Raw genomic sequence first — 21,873 nt, 5'->3', positions numbered from 1 at the left:
GCAATAGCATTGTAAAGGTTCTCAACTCTAATTTCTGTATACGGATATCATTCATGTTCATTTTTGTGCAGCTCTGAAGAGAGGGCTACAGAAGAGATTATGGACATGGGCAGAAGTCAGGCCATTTGTACTCTCTGCGTCAAAGAAGACAAAGAGAACAATGGGGTGAAACCTCTAGATTAACTTGTTTCACTCAGTGTTTGAGCTGTCAACACAATCTGTTGTTTGTGCTGGTCAGAGAAATGAAAAGATCAGTGGATACTCCTCTCTCTGTAAATCAGAGTACACTTTAATGTACATCCTGAGAATATATTTCATAATGAGTGATTTTGAGCACTGTATTGACTGAACCCTTAATGAATCATTGTAGACTGTCTGTTGGATTTGTTCAAAGCTATACATTAGTACAATTGATTGTGTTAAATGGATGGCAAATGGAAAAAAGTGCATTTGTTTTTGCCTTGCATATAGCAAATTCTGACTACTTCTCCTGTTGATTTAATTCACTGTCAAGCCAGGGCATACCAGACTTGATGTTGGCCTTGATATTACATAGCAAAGGATAATGCTGAGTACATTTACAAATGTTTAAGTTAATGTACCACTTAGGATAGCTCCCGTGAATAGCGTTATTGAGCTGCACAATTTGTGGATTATCAAAGCAAAACATGTATATGCATTTTTATTAACAGTACAGATATAGTAGATCCCATTACCATTTTCGGTTGTTGAATTTTATTCAGAATTGTTCACTGTCAAGTCAGTTCTTGAATGTTATTCATTACTTTTTAAAATGGAGCTGAAAAAATGTATTCACGTTTTATTTCTTATTTTACACTACTGGAAAATGTATATATATGGTGACATGATTAATTAGTGTGTCTCACATTTTATAGCTGTTACAGCACCTGTTCATATTCAGCAAATGTGAACCAATGTTTATTTTGAAATATGGCAGAACAATTTTACTTGAAAAACAGTAATCCGATGATTAACAGTTCTCTGGATTTCCATTGAAACCAATGTTTACCCTGCATAATTTATTATAAAAATAATATTGTACATAAAATTGTGCACAGCATATACACATCTTTGTGTAGGGAAGTGGAATTGTGGCATAAGTTCTGTATTGTAAATCTGAAAGATGATTCCGCAAGTGAGTCTCGGTCACTTAGATGTTCCTCTGAAGCGATGGCTCTTCCTTGGGGTGTAAACAGTCTCTGACGGGGGTCCGGAGACAGTTCTCTGGGCAGGAGGAGTGTTTTGCCGGTGAAGTGGGGACAAACAGTGGGCTGCTGAATAGGTTTAAAGTTTATTCTCAAGAAAAAAAAAACTGTTGACTCTTGAAGGGAGCTGAGTACTTGGTTTAAGTCTCAGGTATCTGTGTATTCTGAGAGCCTGAAGAGCACGCGGAGCAGCAAATTAATTTTAAGGAAAAGTAATATGAGCACTGATTGGCTTACTTCCAGGTGTGGGCCGCGGTCTGGGCCCTCATGTTACGATCCTCATTGGTGGATCCCACATGGGATGGATACATCGCCTGTTGATTGGCAGTTCATCAGATAGCTGACAGGGGATTTACAAACTCATGTCCTCTTTGATTATGAGGTGCGGTGGGGCGATTGACACCTTCCAGAACAGAATTTTAGATTTCGATTGTGGAGATTGTCAAGTTGACACCGAGCTGGCAGATGTCCCATCTCCTGAATGATGACTTTCTATCAAGATGTTGGTATCCCCCCTAAACTGTGGACTTTAGAGACAACACAGCATATCTTTGATGCATTTTTTGAATTTTTTAAAGAATCACCACTTTGTATCAATTATTTTTAATGAAACCAGCACAATATGTTGGTCACTAAATGTGGTAGGCTATACCTAAAGAAAGCATTATGTATGAATGCTGTTTCATAAATAGTTGGATAGTTGTCCACCACTTTCAAAGTGATCTCTTAAAAAATGTGCATCTGTAACCGTCACAAATAATTTAATGGAAACACATATTCCTTATTTGATGGAATTCAGAAAAGATTCACGTCATTTGTTTTTTGTTTCATTTTTCCATTCTCTAGAACAGCACTGGCTGACCATTTTTGCATCCAGGCTACAATGTCAACCAACACTTGTTCTGTAGGGACATCTCATAGCTTGAGGAACATAGTTTTTAGTTATGCTTTTGTTATGGCAGTTCAAAGTACTGTATTTTGCAATAATGAGAGGATTTGATGTAAACAAAATGCCTGATTTGGAGTAATGTAAAGTACTTTTTTATGTCCCCTATGTATCTTTGTCTTCCTTTATGCTCCTGTAGGTGATCCAGAACATAATGCATGTGATATAAATTATTTTTGACATGTGACCCTCCTTTCTCATGTGACAGTAATACATTAACATTTTTGCTTCGGGAAATGCGATCTCCATACCTAAAATAAGTCATCATTACATCTGATAGGACTGTAATCAGGTCACACATTAATATCCTTGTTTCTGTCTTGCATGCATTGATATTCAAAGGACAAAGTACATATCTGACATCAATTTTCTTAATGTCATGCTTGTACTAATATCTGATTAATATTCTATCCAAGTTTACTTCCTCTGAATAATATCCATAGGTATTAGGCATTGTTTTTCAACTGAATAACTTTATAGTGACAAAAGTTGGCTATCTAATGTATTTTCTTAAGTGTTCTTGCTAGAAAACAGATTTGGAATTGTTTTGCCACATTTTCTAAAAAGAAAATGCAATAAGGTCATAGACATTAGTATAAAATATGATAACTCACACAGTGCTTTAAAAATGAAAAACAAAAAGTACAAAAATAAATAAAATTAAAAATATATTAATAGGTTATATATTCATAGGCTATAGATCTTGGCTTTTCAGGAGTGTAACTTTTTTTCTCCCCAAGAGATTGCATAATCATGTGCATAATCATATTTCTTTTCCTAATGTAGTGCAAAATAAATACAATGTTGTTCTCTCTCTCCAGTATAAGCTCTTGATTCTGAGATGATTTAATTTATTTTTTTAGCTATATATGATAGATATTTATTTTTACATCTCTCCAAAACTCTGGAATCTTTCTATTTCTCATCATTAGGTTTTTAATAATGTCTCACTATGTATATGTATGCATTTTAAAATGTTTAATCTCTGTGTTTTCATTCATCAAAATATACAAAAGCAAAGGGTGAAAAAAAATACAATACGAAGGCACATGAGATTAAAGTTGTTTTGTGAAGTAAGCACCTCTCTCTGTATTTGAAACCTATTGTTTTGTGCATATAATTACACAAAACTGCAACAAAGCACTTCAGGGTCTTTCCATTAGGTAAGTAGTTAAGTTTAATTTTTTGTTTTGTTTTGGTCAGAATATGCTTTCCAATTTCTTGATTAACATATTGAAAAAGCTGAACAGAAAAACCCTAGGCTAAAGCAAAACGTTCTGCAGTTATACAAACCTTAATCGGAAGTATACAGTCCAGCAAAAGCAAAATTTGTTTAATTCTTCCTTGCAGATATTTTATTGTTAGTCATGGTATGATGCATAAACATATACCTGATAAACCTGTTTTCCCACTTCATTAAAATGCAATGCACAATATTAATTAATAGGGATCCTATGTGGTTATTTACCTGGATACCATTTTTCTCCATTCTAATACAATTCACATTTTGCAGTTTCAGAAGTAGTGCTAATTTCACTGTTTCACTTCTTTGAGATGTCTACTTTTCCAAGCACTTATTAACTTCTTTGATTCATATTTGGCATGAAAAAATAAATTACTTTTTTTTTCTCCAAAAATGAAATCTATAAGTCTGCAACTGTACTGGTCTGCTTTTTCTCGCAGTCGGTGAACTTCAAAGTACTATATCTTGCTTTTCATCTAAGAAACCGCCATTTAAGTCTGCATTTGCATTTGTATGATGGGCACAACTTTATTTTGACAATCTGTTCCCATTACCAAAAAAGCTAAAAAGCTAAGTTTGATCTGCTTTTTACTAATACAATGCTAAGCATTCAGTTAGAAATCAACAAGAACATGCACTTTTTTCTGATTTTCCTAGTCTGAGAACTGTCAGATTTAATGATCTACACAATGGCAGGAGGAAAATAAAGTCGCTTTACCATTTGAATTGCTGTATAGTTTTTCCACAACTATTTGCCTTCTTAATTTAGATTGCTCACTTCAAGCATCACATCACTATGGCAGCAGACATCCTGCTCACTCACTCAGCTGATCACTGGACTCTGCAGCACAGAGCTCAGTCAGAATGGCTTCTATTTGACCCCTTGCATTGACAGTTGAGGATGTAGTAGGGATACTGTGAATATTAGCTCCCTGTTTTTCCTTAATCAGTAGTATTTGGGGGAAAAAATGGTTTGCAGACTCATATTTTACAAATATATTTGTTTGGAATAGATCTTTAATTATTATTTGTGTAGCACTGAATTTAATTTACACATCAGTTCATTTACAGCAGTTGCAGTCAATAAATATCAAGTTACCAAATACATCAGTGACATGTATGACAACCCTCTCCCCAAATATATTCATTTTGTTAAATCATTTTAATGGTGTAAACTTTCACTGTCTCTAATATCCACTTGACAGACTTTGATTGGTGTTCCGAGTGCGTATAGCCAAAGCACACATACAGAGCCTCTAACCCTTCTGTTAGCACTTTACTATACATCTTGCTGTCATGCTCACGTCAATGTCTGTTGATCCTGTTGTTAAAATCCATTAAAATATCAGTATTTTAAATATTTCAAGGGAGCTGTTGGAAAAGCGAAGAGTGTTCTGTACTTAGTATGAGGGTAAAAATAGAGGCATAAGCAATGATGCAACAAATGCAGGGGCATATGGAACTTATTGTTTACACGCTACACATCACAAGATCAAAATTGCTACCATAGACAGACTGGGCTTTACAGTATCCAGAGAAAAAAGAAATATATGATTGTAAAGCTTACTCATATTTTGTTTTAGAACTGCATAAACAAATCTTCTCCTGCAAGCTTCCTTTCAGTTCCCCTTAAATATTTGTAGCTGCTTAAAGTAGTCTGCTTCCGTAGGAAAATAGTTAATTGTTACTGATTTTCAAAAATATTACTTTTAAAATTGATCTACAGAAAGAATGGTTCAGATTTAGTAAAGCTCTTTCACCAAGTTGGTGGTTGACAGTACGAATGATGTAGAAGCAATGCTTTAGTTTGTTTGGTCTGAAGTACAGGGCTCTACATATGAACGCAACAGGGATCAGAAAACCACCTATTCCATCAGTGCTGCCACCAGCCAGACACCAGAGGGACTGGGGAAATTAAATTAAGTACTGCACCAAGGGTGCTGTCATCTGGTATAACTTTAGGTGGTTTGATAAGACAGTAGGTGGGCTGGGGAAGTTTTCTTAAGCAAACTGTGTGTCATTTTGCCCCTCTCCGGGAAGATCCAAACAGTTGTGGTACACTAATGCCACGCATTAGTAATGTGGTACCTACAGTGGTAGTTACTATGAATTCAGTTGTGTGTATTGTACTTAAACACACCTTAAAAATAGAAGGGCACAAAATATTTTACATTCATATCAATCCTTTTTTGTGATAATTTGTTAACCTGTAATTCAGGAGCTTCTGACAACCCCATAGTGTAAATGAAAAACTTGACATATTTTGACCTTAACCCACTTGACTGAGGGAACAAAATGCCATGCCGCTGAGCAGGTTCTGACTGGGGTGGAGGGATGTGAAGTGACAGAAGCTGAGAAAGGGAGTATGTTACTTGTATTTATGATTAGATAGCTGTGAAGCTGAGGGCAAGAATGGGCTTATTTCTCGCTCAAACGTACAGTTTAAATACTGCTAAGGGTGCACTGTTCTGTGTATTTCTCCTTATCTCTCACAGAGAAAGAAATATACATTTAAATATCTGCTTGTTAGCCCATAGCAGTTTGCATTTTAAAGGATTTATGATATTTGGATATCTATTTTTTTATAACGCTTTGCCTGTTGTTTTTTTTTACCGATGTTCCTCCTTTACTTATTTTTTTCTAATTGTCGGCATTCAAGTGTATTAACAATTCTAATTCTCCTCTGAGCTGGCTGTTATTGTTTTTGTTTTGCTTCTTTGTGGTGCTTGGCGTTTGTGTCCTTGTTTAGTTCCTCCCGTATTAATTTTCTTCTCAAAGACATCAAATTGAGATTCAGCGTGGGAAGGAGACAACCGTGGCTGCCAGACTTTTCTTTCTGCATACAGTCAAGCTATTGAATCTAAGGGGAAATCAGTCAATCATGATGATGACGGGCTGGTGGGAGTATCTACTCCCATAGAAGTGAATAGGAAACATTATTCACTGATTTCCCATTAGATTACATTTGCTCTTCGACTCTGCTTTAGTGTTCATTAAGGAGAGGAAAAATGTAGCAGTTTTATAAGACAAACACAGCCATTTGCTGTGTTCATAAAAATACTTTTTGCAGAATGGTCATTGCTGGAATAGGAACCACAACAGCATATGTTACATAAGGGTTTTCATGATGCTATTGTTACAAGTAGTACAGAAAAAAATACCGTCATAGCATAGTACTAGAAAGACCAATTGAAAATGTAAATGCCTTAAGTGGGGTAATCTGAAAACAATTTTAAAATAAAAAGATATATACCTCAGTTATATTTTCCAGCAGGGTTTTCTTTTTCAGTCTTTTATTTGTTGTGTAAATTCTTGGACTCGAACAGGCTGTTGCTTTGGATGTTTAAATTGCACTGCACAATTCAGTATTCCTAGCATAACATTTTAGAGGAATAGAGTTCCTTTCTTTCACGCTTATGTGCTCTTATTAAATATTTCAATTGATTAAAGTCAATTAGCGACATGTAAGATGTGCTTCAGAAGTATGTAGTCATTTTTAAATTAAGAGGTCAAACATTACAATAATAATTGTATTATTAGTACTAACTATAGTCTCTGTCTAGAACGCTGATGTCATTAGGGTTGCTTCTTGTTTGCAACTTTCTTTTTCAGTCATGTGCAGTGTATTGGGTGTATCAGGGGGCATTTGAAGCAACATATTTAAGAAATTGAATGTTCATTCAGCATTCACCCCCGTGTGCCTTGCCTGACCCACACTCAGCCATCACTGTGGCTACATTAGCTTATATTGTATCACTCCAAATAAAATATTGCATTTGTGACTGATTATGTCTGGCTGTATAAACATTTTTATATGGAAGTGTCACAGGTAATACACATTTAACAGTACAAATGTTGGAAGGTTGATGTACAGGAAATGTGCCTTGGAACTCGCAAAGGGATCTTAGTTTGTGTAGGCAAAATAGTTTACAATGTAGCTTCCCAAATATTTTATTTTTTTATTTAAATCTCAAATTTCTGAAAAAGCTTTGTACACCCAATACTTCAATAAACTCCATCAGCAGTTTTGTTTTGATACTTAAACATAAACATTTATTGTTAACAATTATGAAAATAATTATCATGGCAGTTATTGAAGGATGAAAAAACAATCTGATTCCTTTTTTTTTCCAGTGCAGTTTGCTTTAATTAACCTCACATAACTAGACAATATTATATTAAAACAACTAGGCTAAATGTACACAGTAATTGCCTTTTCATGTTTCTCAATGAAGTGAAATGCATTTTATAAAACGTTCAATGGCCCTTTCAAAGTGCAGTTTCTTTATTAGGAAAGAAAAACACTCATATTTTTACCTATTAAATGTTTTATAGAATTGCTTAAAATACAACAACAAAAAAACACTATTAATCTCTGTAAAGTGCCTTGGTACAAATTAAATAAATCAGAGTCCAGTATGAGTATGTCCCCAGGTATATCAGAGCATGCTGGGTACTGGTGTGTGAAATGACAGGAGTTACTTGGCTATACCTTGGTGATTGTAGAAAGCTTTAACACGCATGATGTTTGTGTTAATGTGGATAGATTTTAGTATGCTTGTTGTTCGTTTATATAAAAAATATCATACACACACTTATTCACCAAATAAGTGCAATGAATTTTACAATCTCACAGTGGAGCTAAAAATATATATTTCCCATTGATAACAGAAACATTAAAATCGTGTTCCATAACTTGCATGCAAGTCATGTTTGATGATCCAGGCACTGTCAAAAGACATCTTTCAAGACATACAGTGTGTTTCTCCAGGTCTTTTTTCATAAATGTTTTAATTAGGTAGATTATTTTATTTATGTATTTATTTATTTACGTCCAAAGAAGAGTATGTTCAATGCTTCAAGATTGAGCTAAATCTAAAAATATATTTATGACATATTTACAATGTATTATCTAACTGTGATCATGTTGCTGTTAGGTGTTTCCTTATTGTTGTTTTTTTAAATACAGTGTATCAAAAAATGTAGATGTGTAAAATATATACACTGAAAAAAATAAATGAGAAATAATGACATAAACAGGGGTCCTGAGTGGCTCAGCTGGTGAAAGCTTCAGAGGGCAGGTTGATCATCATCGCCCAGACTCTGCTGCTAGGAATCAAGACCATGTCATGGCCAACTAGGACTATGAATCCCTGTGGAGAGACATGTAATTGTCTGTGTACTGGAGGGGAATGGGTGGGACTGAAGTCAGCCATGGCTTACTATGCAACAGCAACCCCTGTCAGCCTGCATTGTTATTAATGAGAGTGGTATTAGTCTTCTCTACAATGCCTTGGCTACTGTTTTGCATTAGTTGTCTATACTCCTTGTTTTGCATAATGTGTGTGGTACATAAAAAAAGGTATCAGACTTAATTTAATTTCCCTGTGGTTAACTTTTCCTGGAGATGTGTTCAAACTCACTCAGCAAACTGCAGAAATAAGTCAGAAAAGGATGGGGTGTTGTTTTTCTTTTATCTCCTGCATTGATGAAAGGAAGAAGAAGAGCTGCAGTTATTCTGGTCGCGTGCCAGAGATACCCCCTTGCTCTTAGTGGATCAATATGACAGGGTAAATGCAATTATATATCGTGGTGAGGTAGATGAGATATACCACCTCCAATAAAATCTACCCACTTAAAAACCTGAGAGAGCTCTGTGTGCCACACTTTCTGCACACAAGGTTTGACCAACATTATGTTGCTGGTTCTTCTTTTGGTACAGTGACTCTGAAACCAGGAATCCTCCATTTACAGGAAAATAATAAAGCATATGGAAGAACATGAAATAATCCTCTCCAGAAATAGGGCTGCTAGAACACTGTTACACAGCATCTAAAAAAACCTCCATGTTTCTGATCATATGTTTTGAGTCTTTCATTTCACAGAAAAGCTGCTCTCTTCTACATTTGACAACATCAGGCATTGAATTCAGCTTTGGCTATCTGCATGTTTTAAAGCAACTTCCATTAAGTATACTCTATTGGCTGCACATATTCACCCGCTATGGATTAGCTATAGATCAAAGAAGGCACAGGTAATAGCACAAACATCCTTTAACTTCACTTTGATAAATGTAGCTAGACTGAAATTCTTCAGCTACTATTTCAATGATGTCGCCTTTATGCTGTTTGATAGCTGTATGCCCACTGCTGATGAGTCACAGTCAATACACATTTTTACATTTTTTTTCTCACAAAATTCAAGTGACTGCTAGTCGATTGAAGAACGCTGCTTTCAATGCTTTTTAGTTCTGCTGTGTTGAATGGTTGTGGATTTTGTATGGGTTAATAGTTCCATGGGTTGATTTTTCTTTGCAAAGTGTAATCGCTTCACCTACTTGAATAAAAAGCAGTGTACCTTGCATCAATTCTTATCACAATGATTTGAAAACAATGCCTCAAGTCCAGACAGCGTTTAAAGACAATATAATAGCATTTCAGAAACATTCCTACATTTCTGTCTTCTTCTGTGACATATGTACCTATTTGCTCGGAGGCATCAGCGATTCCTGACAAGCCAAGCTTTGTTCACCCAAGTCAGACGTAAGGTTGTCACCTGGTCCCTTAATAATACGAAACCTTTCTGGAAGCATATGTTGTTAAAGCAGACCCTAAACTGAAACAAAATATCAGTTAAATTAAATTGAAAGTGTTGGTACTTTATTTATTTATTTTATTCCTGAAAGGCATTTCATGCATGCCTTTGCAGAACTACCCCCATGCTGAGTGTGGGAAGTGTAAACACCTCCAATAAAGATTAATGTGGCAGCAGCTTTCTAATAACAAATTGTAAATTCAGCATACATTGCTTGCCTTTAGCAGTCTTGAGTATTTCAATACCCATTTGATAAGTGATTTGCCTAGCATTACATAGAAAAAAAAAAGTTGATTAATGTTCTTTAAAGCTCAACAGTAATTCGCTTAAGTTCATTAAATGGACAAGAGTTGGCAAAAGTAGCTGTCTTCTTTAGTAATCATTGAACTAGTTTTAGTCCTAGATAATTGCAAGAAAATTGTGTAATGCTTGCACAATTCCCTTGGTTGCCTTCTTAGTACATTAGAAATAATTTAGTCTGGCAGAAGCTTAGTCCTTATTGACTATTTACCGATAATAGCAGAAGAAAATTGCAGTCTTGATCCACGACCCATAATGAATACTGGATGTTGGGTAAACACTTACATAGCCTTTCTGTTTGTTTGTTTGTATTGCAGAGTGGAGCTTTAAAGATGCCTGCTTTTCTACACTCACTTTAAAATCCATTTTTATTACATAGATGGATTTAAGGAATACTTGGTGCAGACAATTTTTGATGAATATTTTTAGGAGGAATTTAGGTTATGAAGTGCAAGCATTGTATCCTTGAAGCATCCTACATAATTAACAGAGCAAAATAAGCAGTGCATTGCATTTTAATGAGACTACAGGGGAATCCTGTTTGCATACCAAATATTAGTTAACAATAAGAACATGTATTGCTGAATTGTCACTCTTATAACCTAATTTAGTGTGAAAATGATTTATACGTATTGCAATTTATTAAAAACTTACCTTGATATGTATGGCAGTCCCAAATGTTTTCAGTATCTTTGCAATAACCTAAATAGTTGAATTGACATTTACGTTTTGGTTGAACTGGGTTTGGGGCTCAATGGCTATTTATTGGTTTTATGATGAAAAGCACCCGAGTTTCTTTTATTTGCATTTTGAGTGTTTGTTTAAAGGTTCAGTATTCATGGAAGCAGAATTATGCAACATCCGTTTATGGAATGGTAGAATTACGACCTATGCTTGTCAATCTTTATATACAGCTCTGGAAAAAAATAAGAGACCACTTAACATTGATTTCTGAACTTGGAGTGGTCTCTTATTTTTTTCCAGAGCTGTATATATATGGAGAAGCATATGTCATAATATATGAAAATGTACCATCTAGGAAGAGGCTTTCACACTTTGACGTCTGGGACATGTGGATGTAGCCTATTACATAGGTCCCTTAATGACAATCAAATAAGATATTTACTTTCTTAGGGTTGTCTATATTTTAAATTGTAGACCATTTTTTTTGTTTTTTATTATTGAAATTAGAAATACCACATGTAACCTCTATTATTTGTATTTTATTTTCTGTTCCTTTTTCCAATTCTCTACCTTTATGTTAGTTTGAATGAACATGAATGCTGTGCTGTTTATAGATATAAGAATCTATTTTTCCCTCCATCAATACAATTAACATCCAAAAAAACAGTTAAATAAATCTGCTTCTAAAATTACTCGTACTATTACTCACTGCTACATTCTAAAAGATCTAAGTAATCACAATCTTTTAACTGCATGTGAATCGTATTTCTGACCTAAAGTGTTAGCCTAGTACTGGGGATGATGAGGAAATTACTTACTAAGACTTTCAATCTAAAGTGACATCAAATCCTTTTGATGAAACCTGCTAATACTGGAATTTCTCAATAAAGTAGGTTGAGTAACAATCACTGGTTAACTTTCTCAATATTAAACTGTGTGTCAGATAGGGGTGCTTTTATGCTTACAATGCTTACAATTATGTATGTTTACATTTCTTGTTACTATAGTCCTTTAAAAACAATCCATAATTAAATGACACTTATTGAAATGAAATAAAACAAACAGTTGAAAAAAGACATTGTTCAGTGCTGCCAATACTGCGATGTGACTAATACCTGAAATAAAGCTCTAGATTAGCAGTGGCTCCCCCTGAAAATCGTAATGAACTGCTGTTGAGAAGATTAATCACAAAAAAATACTAAGCTGTATGATTTGTTCTGTGATCAGTACAAACATGTATTTATATATTTGTATTCATAGGTTGAATAGTGGCATCCTTATCTAAAACAACTACCCCAACATGCCATTGATGATAGGGTTCCTGTACATTGGATGGACACTTAATTTTGTATGGGAAATGGATAGATTTTAGCATACACATGTCTGTTATTTTACAGCACATTTTTTTATATATTTTTATAGTTTTTAGGTTTTTTTCTTCTTCTACATCTTCTATAGGTCTGAAAACAATGGTTAAAAAAATCTCCACAGAGAAGGTTTAACAATGTGTTTCTGATCCAGTTATCTAGTTTCATGTAAAAAGCAATTTAAGAGCTTCTCAGATTCCCCACCTCCTGAAGGAATAGGACACTTACACATGAAGATTGTAAGGGGGAGACTCTAATTTAGTACATTTATATAAAAAATCTGAATGGGAGAGGATTACTAAAGTAATGCTCAACCAGTTGTAGATAGGATAGGGACCTAAGTTATCATGGCCGTTTTTACTTAAATGTACCCATTCCTCTATAATTTTATTATCAGAATGATGTTAAATATATTATGATCTACTGTAAATAAAATACCACTCTTGATTTATAAAACATGTATGGATAAATTAAGTGCATATATAGTTAAATATATATATATATATATATATATATATATATATATATATATATATATATACACTCACCTAAAGGATTATTAGGAACACCATACTAATACTGTGTTTGACCCCTTTCGCCTTCAGAACTGCTTTAATTCTACGTGGCATTGATTCAACAAGGTGCTGAAAGCATTCTTTAGAAATGTTGGCCCATATTGATAGGATAGCATCTTGCAGTTGATGGAGATTCGTGGGATGCACATCCAGGGCACGAAGCTCCCGTTCCACCACATCCCAAAGATGCTCTATTGGGTTGAGATCTGGTGACTGTGGGGGCCAGTTTAGTACAGTGAACTCATTGTCATGTTCAAGAAACCAATTTGAAATGATTCGACCTTTGTGACATGGTGCATTATCCTGCTGGAAGTAGCCATCAGAGGATGGGTACATGGTGGTCATAAAGGGATGGACATGGTCAGAAACAATGCTCAGGTAGGCCGTGGCATTTAAACGATGCCCAATTGGCACTAAGGGGCCTAAAGTGTGCCAAGAAAACATCCCCCACACCATTACACCACCACCACCACCAGCCTGCACAGTGGTAACAAGGCATGATGGATCCATGTTCTCATTCTGTTTACGCCAAATTCTGACTCTACCATCTGAATGTCTCAACAGAAATCGAGACTCATCAGACCAGGCAACATTTTTCCAGTCTTCAACTGTCCAATTTTGGTGAGCTTATGCAAATTGTAGCCTCTTTTTCCTATTTGTAGTGGAGATGAGTGGTACCCGGTGGGGTCTTCTGCTGTTGTAGCCCATCCGCCTCAAGGTTGTACGTGTTGTGGCTTCACAAATGCTTTGCTGCTTACCTCGGTTGTAACGAGTGCTTATTTCAGTCAAAGTTGCTCTTCTATCAGCTTGAATCAGTCGGCCCATTCTCCTCTGACCTCTAGCATCAACAAGGCATTTTCGCCCACAGGACTGCCGCATACTGGATGTTTTTCCCTTTTCACACCATTCTTTGTAAACCCTAGAAATGGTTGTGCGTGAAAATCCCAGTAACTGAGCAGATTGTGAAATACTCAGACCGGCCCGTCTGGCACCAACAACCATGCCACGCTCAAAATTGCTTAAATCACCTTTCTTTCCCATTCAGACATTCAGTTTGGAGTTCAGGAGATTGTCTTGACCAGGACCACACCCCTAAATGCATTGAAGCAACTGCCATGTGATTGGTTGATTAGATAATTGCATTAATGAGAAATTGAACAGGTGTTCCTAATAATCCTTTAGGTGAGTGTATATATATACCTGTGTTTAAATTAGTTCAGATTTAAACATATAGCCTAGTGGGTTTCCAGAACAGAAGCACCTAGAATACTCTTAACAGCATTTAGAGATTCAGTCCACATTGTGGAAAAGTATGTTTTCTTAATTGTGGGGGGGTGTAATGCCTGTTGACAAAACTCCACTGCAGGTGTGACAGACAGAAAATTAATAGAACATCTGATAGGATGAGCCTCTAAACAGGATGCAGTTATAGGAACTGACAAGGTTAACATATTTTGCATTCACTTGGGTAACTATTGAAGGTCTGGAAGGAGAATTAAGTCAATGTTTAGCAGGAGATTTAGGCCTATAGTAAGTAGCATAGTCTTGTTGAAGGTACAACAATATTGTCCTTCTTCAACACAATGTATGAGGGGGGATTCATGCATGCATTTGATTTAGACCCTCAGAAAGTCTGTTTAACATTGCTGGGTGTCTGTCTTTTGCCAAGGGAGGGTTTTATTTGGCATGTTCACCAATTGCTGAGGTCTCAGGCAATAACATTTGTGGCACAGCAAGGAAACAAATCACAGGCCCCTTCAAATCAAAAGATTAGTGATAATGAAGGCAGGGAGGTTTTATCAAACCAATCAAAATAAAAGGTCAGAAAGGTTTGTCAGCGAAAGTTGAAGCCCACATGAAGTAAAAATAAATGTTCTTCTCAAGAATGCTAGGCAGTTAGTTTAGATTTGATGGAGGCTTATCACTGTACTGATTTTACAGAGTGCTTACGCCACCTATAACAAGCTCATATACTCTATGAACCCCGTTACACTATCATACTATTGATGACTTTTAATAAATATCCTTCTAAATGTGCACTGTCAAGCCATCCACTTCCTTTCAAACTATGATATGATAGCTTATCACAAATAGTAGAGCTATAGCTTCATAGAGAGTACTATGCAGTGCTCACTGATATCATAACCAGCTCGTAGACACAGTACACTGCACATCACAGGATTGCTGTTGTACTGTAAACCAAGGAAGACCTGGATAACTGAAGCCTTACCTGACCCTAGCAGTGTTTGATGAAATGTTGTGCCATTACGTTTGGCATCCAAGTCAATGATCTAAGACAAATCCCACATTTGAACAAGGCATGTTGACTACAGTCCTCACCCTGCAGAGAATTGTAATTGTTTGGCCACTTGGGAGCCACCCTCAATACACTAATATATATATATATATATATATATATATATATATATTTTTTTTTTTTTTTTTTTTTTTCTATTTCTCATTTTAACCCAAGCGACCACAGTCACATGAGCATCTTTGCATGTGAATGTCCAGTATGGCTGATCTCTGAAAGCAGGTCAGAGTTACTGTGAGAAAATTAACTGCATAAATTAAAAGTAATTAAATTACTTTCTGAGGTTTAGTGGACAAGCTGGAGTATGAGTTATATAACTGATTATAATAAATTGTGAAAGATTAAGTTAGATTGAACCTCAGAAAATAGAGGTTTAAGTACACATCTTTTGCTTTTTCAGACTCTGGTACTATATAACAGGCTTGGTGACTTTCTGGATGAAGTAAGTAATATTAATGAACTGTTGCAGTTATTTGGCAAAGTTTCCTCACCCAACTTACGGTTTTGTTGCTTGGTTAATAGAGCATCATGTTGGATGAGGTTCTGAATAGGATATAGCCACAGGAAATGACAATCTGCCCATTAGGTTAACAAGTTTTGGATTCACATCATGGAGGAGAGAGCTGGGTAACTATTGAACAGGGTCATGAAGAGAGATTAGCGCTGTCTGACAGCATTGCAAGCAGTCTGTCAGGGGGTTTGGAATGAGAGGAACAGTACTGTTAACAACACATTTCTTGGCAGGTTGAAACATCACGGATTGCCCTTTTTGCTTTGAACAACATACATTTTTGTGCCATTTCAATACAATGTGAGGACGATACATTTTTATAATAGTATTTAAAAAACATTTTGTTTTTGAAGGGGGTGAGGTTCAAATTTTAATCATGATTTTTATTTTTTACCGTACTCTATGTGCATATTCAAGGATGCAATTGTGGTGTTTTTTTTTCATTTACAATACAATGTTGTTGAGAAAATAGTATGCCATGATAACATATTTTATGTAATTTCCTCTGCAGGAGCTATGCCAGTTCCAGATCAACCTTCTGAATCTGAGAAAAACACCATGCTTAGCCCTGTACTGAATGCCTCTAATGGGGATGGATCAGAAACCGAGACGACTTCTGCAATTCTCGCATCTGTGAAAGAACAGGTATTCTTTTTATGTTCTTTATGCCATTAAGCGGTATTGTGTTTCAGTGTTTCTTAAAAGGTTAGCGGTGTCAGTGTAATTCATTATAAAATATTATAAAACACTCACCATATAATTGCGATTGGATCTTTAAACATTGCTTGTAGCTCATACAAAATAAAACTACTCATAAGTCACTTAGGTTCTGATGTCAGAGGAGAAGAGAATCAGATTCAGAGTAATGCATGTAAGGAGATACTTCCATACTGTACATATATTATTCATGTTTTGTTTTGGGGGGAGTTACAAGTTAATTTGTGTTGTATTTATGTTATCCTGTAATACTGTGACATCACTATGTAGCTGAGGGTAAGTCCTGGAAACAATCCTGTTGGTTATTCCAGGGTCTCATACAAGCGGAATAATAAAGAAGTCCATACATACATTTACAAATTATCCAGTCAGGAGACGTTCCAGAAGTTCATAAAATAACATGCCTGAAAAAGTATCATGAGTCTAACCACTTTTTTTATTTTTAAGTTAGTGCTGAAGGTCCTGTTGCTTTTATTTTCATATTATTGCTCTATTCGGTGTAAGTACAATAGGACTTGGATAGTGAACATAAAATGCATTTTTATTATTGTATAGCCTTTCCAGTCCAACATACTCACAGAGCTTTTAGGATCATGATCAAGCATGTTGTTTTTTCTTTAATTATGGCCTGTCCTGTGTTTGTTTCTTTTTGCTCTACAGTTGACTGCAGTTAGTATTAGATGTTGATTAAATACTTTATTTGATCTGACAGTGGACCATTCCTTTTATTATTCAAAAGTAACTGTATCTACGCAGTGTAACAGTTTATTTAGACAGCTCTTCTGGCAATTAATTAGGGCTACTTATAACCTAGGCAGCTTATATGGCAACTCAAATAGTGTAGGCCTTGGGATACAACCAATTTATTGTAATGGATTTAATTAATAGAACTTGACTTGTCAAAGAATATCAATTTATATGCTTTAATTTTAAGTAGCAAGATTTGCCTACTCCACTATAATTGTCTTTACAACTGTGAGTATACTTTCACTTATATTTCATATTTCATCACAATATTAAATATTTGGCTTAAATTGCTTTCGTATTTGATTTTTGAGAGCCTCCTGCACATATCAACATCATGGTTGATGTGAAAACTGTAGCTGAACTGATGGTTGAAGTTGTTAAAGATATATATAAAAACAAAAAAAATCACCTACATCTGGTATGTATGCTTTTTACAAATGTGTGAATATGAACAGTAGATTAACATTGGAACTTGAAAGATGGAAGAGAAAGAAGAAATTAAGAAGAAACTTAAATACAGTCTCCGATTTCCATATTATCATCCTTTATTATTTGTTATTTCTGTGTAATACTTTAACTATCTTAACGCTACTGTAAGCTGGATTCTGAAAACACCATTGACATGTTTATATTGTTGGCATCCCAACAGTAACATATACACATCAAGACAAATACATTATACATTTAGTCTTGTCATTCAAATGGGTTCAATTCCTTGGATTTTTGTGTTGAATACTTTATTTTTTAATGCTAATTTCCTGAACATATAATGAGAAAAATAAAAACAAACTTGAAAAGAGACATGACCACAAGTTCTCTTCTTCCTTAGACAGGTCTATTGTTGTTTGATGTTTAAACAAATAGTCTTTACGCTATATTTTTACAAACAGCAGGGAGCCATTTTAATTGTCCTTTTGATATTTATTTTTCTCATTGTGTGCGATGACAGAATCTTATAATCAAAGTACTGTGTGAATTGGGTTATACAATCCAGGGGTTAATATGGGTTTTGGAATGCTGTCTCTTCATTTAAAGGTCAACTCTAATGGTATATCTGTCTTAAAGGTGTCCTCTGACAACTCCAGGTTTTTGATTCAACCAGTGCCTATTTCTGCTTTTTAATACAGCACTGCTTCACACTGTGTTGGATACACTTGTTATTAATTATTAAAAAATGTGAAATGTGTGCATGTTGTATATGCAATGTAAAGTAGTGCAAGTCCCAAGACAGGTTTGATTATTGACAGTTTCACAGAATCAAATGGTTCTTGATATAATGTTGAATTATGAAATACTTTTCTTCTATTATTACTGCTTCTTCTAATACTATATCAACAACTAATACTACTACTGCTATACCTTATATTAATCATACACTTTAATCATACGTGTGTGCACCTTAAAAAGGCCTGTTTAACTTTGGCCTATTCTTCATTGGGAGTTATTTTTTGATATAAGATAGATGGAATGAAAACACGGGAAATGTAGTATTGTTTTTGTTGCCTTTTAGTGGGAACAAATTCAAATATGAATATATGTAATTAAGTCTATTGGATACTTGAACAGAAGATGCACAAAATAAAATATGGGAATGTCTTAGTATTTCTTTGCACACGTATCCCTTTCCTAATATTTGCTATTACACCTTTAGATATAGTTTACATTTAATTTGTAGACTAATTTATGTAGGTCAAAATTGTTAAAGGCTATTACCACTAAGCTAATTTAAAGTCAGCATTCAAAGACGAGCAAAATAAGGGTCTAGGATTCTTCATGAAACCCTAGAATGAGCTGGTTTGGTGCAGATTAAACACCAGTTGGCATTGGTTATCTTTCCCTGGGAGACTGTGTATGTGTTTATTGATGGTGAGATGCTTGCTGAGTAACTGCTTGATGGGAAGGTGGAGATTTTCCAACAACCCCCCTGGGGTAGACAGTTTTCTGTATGGTTGTGTTGGTGGTTGTTTTGGGGGTGGTGGTGGTGGTGGGAAGGGGGTGTTCTGGGTTTTATATTTTATTTAACCAAACGAACAATTGGCTATTGGGTTATTATATATTATATTTTATATATAAAATATAAAACATTTGTAAAATCTCTTTGTTAATCTGCTGTCTTGACAATTCAGTCAGGATTTTGATATAGCAGCTTAGTTTGAGTATTACTTTATATATATACTTTATAAAGAATCTGTGATTTGACAATTGGGTATCTCTTGAATCAACAACGTGTTGATGTTAGCATCTAAGAATTAGGTTAACAGCAGTGTTAAAAACACTAAATGGGAATGTAGCGCTAGGGATTTAAAATAACAAAACAAGAACAATTTGACAATTTCTAATGTAAAAGCCATCTCCTTTTTGGTCTCATAGGGGGTTTGTATGTTTTCTTGCCTCTGTTTTTAAGGTCTTGTGTCATCAGAAGAGCAGTTTCAGTTGTATTGCTTTTGTTTTCTGTCACCGTAAGTTATAATTAGGACATTTTTTTTTTCAGAATTTATTTTTGATCAGGTGATATCATTAAAGGCATTTTGAGATTATTTACTTTCTTTAACTTGGAAAAAGCTATACAAGAGAATAAACAAAGTCTATGCCTTTTGCCTTTACTTTCTAAATCAACCACTGATTCTAATTTGCTGCCTGGGTCATTACAGCATTAGAGTTAACCAATCACATTAGTCACTGACCCTCACCAATCCTAACCAATATCAACTGGCATTTCATTTTTGCCCTTTAACTGATTTCTCTTGTAATTAGTATACAGATATGTCTTAACAACTGCTAAAGGCACATAACAAGGGGCCAAATATTTGCCAAGAAAAAACCTCATTATATTGTTTTTCTCAGATGTTACAGAAAGCCTACAAACATTAGATCAACAGAGGGACATATTGATATCTGTATTCGTAATGTCTCTAAAGGTAACAGAAGCGGTGTTTGACATTGACTTCAATATAATTATTTTTTTAACTCAAACATACAGGTACAGGTGCTGTTCTTGATAAAGTTGACCTAAGTATAGAACATGAACACATTTGAGATGTGCATGGATGACTGTCATTTTTTATTTATGTATTTATTGTTTAAGAAAATCCTAAAATGTGTACCTACATCTCCTCTAAAAAATCATATTTGTTGAAAGTATCAAGAGTTATAATGTAGAAGTAGAATGTATAAAACTCTCTGTCAGTGATGGAGCCAGTCTATGTCTGAAGTGAAAATATTTTATTGAGGACGAAAGCAGTGTGTGCAAGCAGGATGCGTATCTCAGTTTCTCCCCTTAGGGACCAAAGAAAGTTCGGTCTTTAATATGTTTTGAGCGATCAGTGCAGCATTGCTTTACTGCTTTACTGCCTTCACCGTTATTCACTTTAGGGAAAAATGAAGTATTTACCAGATAGACACACAGCCTAATCTCCAAATGCAGAAACAACCTAACTGAAAAATCAATCGCTTTTGAAATATATTGTTCATAATTTATAAACTGAGAAAGAACAGGTGAAGATAATCACAATAAAGTCAATACTTTCTCCAGTAATTCCATGAGTAGGTCTTCACAAAAGATCTAAGGTTATTCATTGTTGTTTGTAGGTGAAAGTAATGTTACATACAACCACATCTGTGTTGTATTGTACTTGTCATGTATATCCTGTGCACTTCGCTTTTCTTTCGTTCATGAATAATTTACTCAGTTAAAGTATGGTTGAGATAGCTTCCCACCTTGTGACTAAAGCCAAGCCAGGATGGAGATGTGAGGAAACTGCACTGGAACAGCCCCTGTAACACTAATGTCCTCAGTTTGAAAGGCCCCTGTATGTATCTTTGGTAGAGCAGGTTATGAACCGAGTGCACTCAGAAAGAGCATCTCTCCCGGGGATTCGTGCACAGAGAAGTTAAGATTAAATGAACTGTGATTCAGATAAAATAAATATACAGTAAAAGCACCGTGCACGGACACAGTCTTAGCAGAAAATACTACAAACTTTGTATTATTTATAATTGTGTCCTTAAGAGAACACTTTTGGGAGCTGTAGAAAGCACAGAGCCTGAAAGATAATCCCCAATCTTTGAGCAGTGTGGTGCATTGCATATGGAAGGTCTGTCTGTAAAATAAAAGTATGACTCCCTATTGCCTGGGTTAATTCATTCGAATTGCCAACAGTCCCTTTGAAGTCAGGCTGGAGCCATGTGTAGATCTGAATGAATGCTGACAACCCCTGCATTGTGATGGTTGCTTAGTTGGCACTCCTGCTTTTAAGCACAGGAACCTCTTGGGGTGGAAATCTACAACTGGAATTAGAAACTAGGGCACAGAAATGCACTGGCCCATAGGCTACTTTGCTTTAATAGTACAATTCTGCTTCTTTACATACTTTCTATCAGGGTGGATAAAAAGAAAAGAATAGGCCACTTTGCTGCGATTCCTTCCCAGTAGGGGATAACGTCAGGATTTGTCCACTTCCTGCACATTGTTTAACAGTCAGTGCAGTTTAACGGTGCAGCCAACCAGAAGCAGAGGATTGCATTGAGAGACATTATGAGAATAATCCATCATGTTTTTCCTTTTCCTAAAAATGTATCTTTAATGGGACACTACATGATGACAACTACATTTTAAAAGCTTGGTAAGCAATATCTTGCTTGGTAAGTCA

General features: G+C 35.3%; 1 protein-coding gene across 3 annotated transcripts in view; it reads left to right on the top strand.

The window, feature by feature from the left end:
- The first annotated feature begins 16,276 nt into the window (after window positions 1-16,276).
- The window catches only part of ctnnd2a (catenin (cadherin-associated protein), delta 2a), a 315,486-nt gene continuing 309,889 nt past the window's right edge, over window positions 16,277-21,873 (top strand). For all 3 annotated transcript variants that reach the window (XM_066721567.1, XM_066721557.1, XM_066721537.1), the window contains exon 1: window positions 16,277-16,405. In XM_066721567.1, the coding sequence (XP_066577664.1) occupies window positions 16,277-16,405 (129 nt within the window). The remainder of the gene's footprint in view (window positions 16,406-21,873) is intronic.

The sequence above is a fragment of the Amia ocellicauda genome, chromosome 2 (genome assembly GCF_036373705.1).
Source record: "Amia ocellicauda isolate fAmiCal2 chromosome 2, fAmiCal2.hap1, whole genome shotgun sequence".
NCBI classification, from domain to species: Eukaryota; Metazoa; Chordata; class Actinopteri; order Amiiformes; family Amiidae; genus Amia; species Amia ocellicauda.
Note: the sequence above shows the minus strand (reverse complement) of the source record. Positions and strands in the feature narration are given on the sequence as shown.